We start from the raw sequence: 1402 nt of genomic DNA, 5'->3' as shown, positions 1-1402 counted from the left end.
GCTCCTCCTCCTGTTGCTGCTGCTGCTGTCGCTGTTGCTGCTGTCGCTGCTGCTGCTGCTGCTGCTGCTGGTAATGCCTCACCAGGAAGTATACCCCCACAACAGCGCAGAGGAAGACACGGCCAGCCATGAGGGCGCACCGCTCGAGGAAGGTCTGAGGAGACAGCAGCAGCAAAAGGAGACAGCAGCAGCAGAAAGGAGACAGCAGCAGCAAAAGGAGACAGCAGCAGCAAAATGAGACAGCAGCGGCAAAAGGGGACAGCAGCGGCAAAAGGAGACAGCAGCAGCAGAAAGGAGACAGTCAAACGCAAGCAGCAGAAGAGAGACAGATAAAAGGAGACAGTAGCAGAAAGGAGACAAAAAAGGAGACAGCAGAAAGGAGACAGCAGCGGAGAGGAGACAAAAAAGGAGACAGCAGAAAGGACACAGCCAGCAGGAGACAAAAAACAACAAAAAAAGACAGGTAAAAGGAGACAGAAAAAAGGAGACAGATGAAAGGAGACAGATAAAAGGAGACAGAAAAAAGGAGACAGCAGAAAGGAGACAAACAAAAGGATGTCTCATACACTGAGATACAGAGCCATATCAAACCCACTAACGAGCGCAGCCTGCCGCAGCAGCAGCAGCAGCAGCAGCACTACCAGCAACAGCAGCAGCGGCAGCAGCAGCAGCAGCACTACTAGCAACAGCAGCAGCAGCAGCAGCAGCAGCAGCAGCAGCAGCAGCAGCACTACTAGCAACAGCAGCAGCAGCAGCAGCAGCAGCACAACTAGCAGCAGCAGCAGCAGCAGCAGCAGCAGCACGACTAGCAGCAGCAGCAGCAGCAGCAGCAGCACAACTAGCAGCAGCAGCAGCAGCAGCAGCTTTGTGTGTGTGTTGTTACCAGGGAGACAGCAGGAGGTGCGGAGACACCCCACAGTTTATCGTCGGCGAGAGAAAGACACAACGCAGCAACCAGGTGACCCAAAAAACCCAAATTTCCACTCAACAACACGCCCGCAGACAGCCCTGCATGCATGCATGCATGCAGACAGAGAGACAGAGAGACAAACAAACTTCAACAGCAGCAGCAGCAGCAGCAGCAGCAGCAGCGGCAGCAGCAGCGGGAGCAGGGGCAGCAGAAGAGGAAACGCTGCTGCTGCAGCCGACGATGCAGCACCAAAAGATGCAGAGGGAACAGATATAGCAGAAGGAGCAGAACAGCAGCAGCAGCAGCAGAGCAGCAGCAGCAGCAACAGCAGCAGCAGCAGCAGCAGCAGCAGCAGCAGCAGCAGCAGACAGGGAGTATACACGTACCCAGGATGGAGACTGCTGCAGCAACACGGAAGGGGGAAGGAGCGAATATCAATAGAGACATCACGCCCTGCAGCAGCAGCAGCAGCAGCAACAGCAGCAGCAGCAA

At 55.3% G+C, this 1402-nt stretch overlaps 2 protein-coding genes across 2 annotated transcripts in view; one reads left to right on the top strand and one right to left on the bottom strand.

Moving 5' to 3' along the window:
• Nucleotides 1-130, bottom strand: part of EMH_0040250 (uncharacterized protein) — a gene marked incomplete at both ends in the record, with an annotated part of 3452 nt that extends 3322 nt beyond the window's left edge. Inside the window, one exon of the mRNA XM_013495478.1 lies at nt 83-130. Within this exon, the coding sequence (XP_013350932.1) occupies nt 83-130 (48 nt within the window). The remainder of the gene's footprint in view (nt 1-82) is intronic.
• A 425-nt stretch (nt 131-555) lies between these two features.
• EMH_0040230 (uncharacterized protein) overlaps nt 556-1402 on the top strand; it is a gene marked incomplete at both ends in the record, with an annotated part of 4585 nt that continues 3738 nt past the window's right edge. Inside the window, one exon of the mRNA XM_013495477.1 lies at nt 556-1292. Within this exon, the coding sequence (XP_013350931.1) occupies nt 556-1292 (737 nt within the window). The remainder of the gene's footprint in view (nt 1293-1402) is intronic.

Source organism: Eimeria mitis, genomic scaffold, assembly GCF_000499745.2.
Source record: "Eimeria mitis Houghton genomic scaffold, Emh_scaff1595, whole genome shotgun sequence".
NCBI lineage: Eukaryota > Apicomplexa > Conoidasida > Eucoccidiorida > Eimeriidae > Eimeria > Eimeria mitis.
The sequence above is the reverse complement of the archived record's forward strand: the minus strand, read 5'-3'. Positions and strand labels throughout refer to the sequence as shown.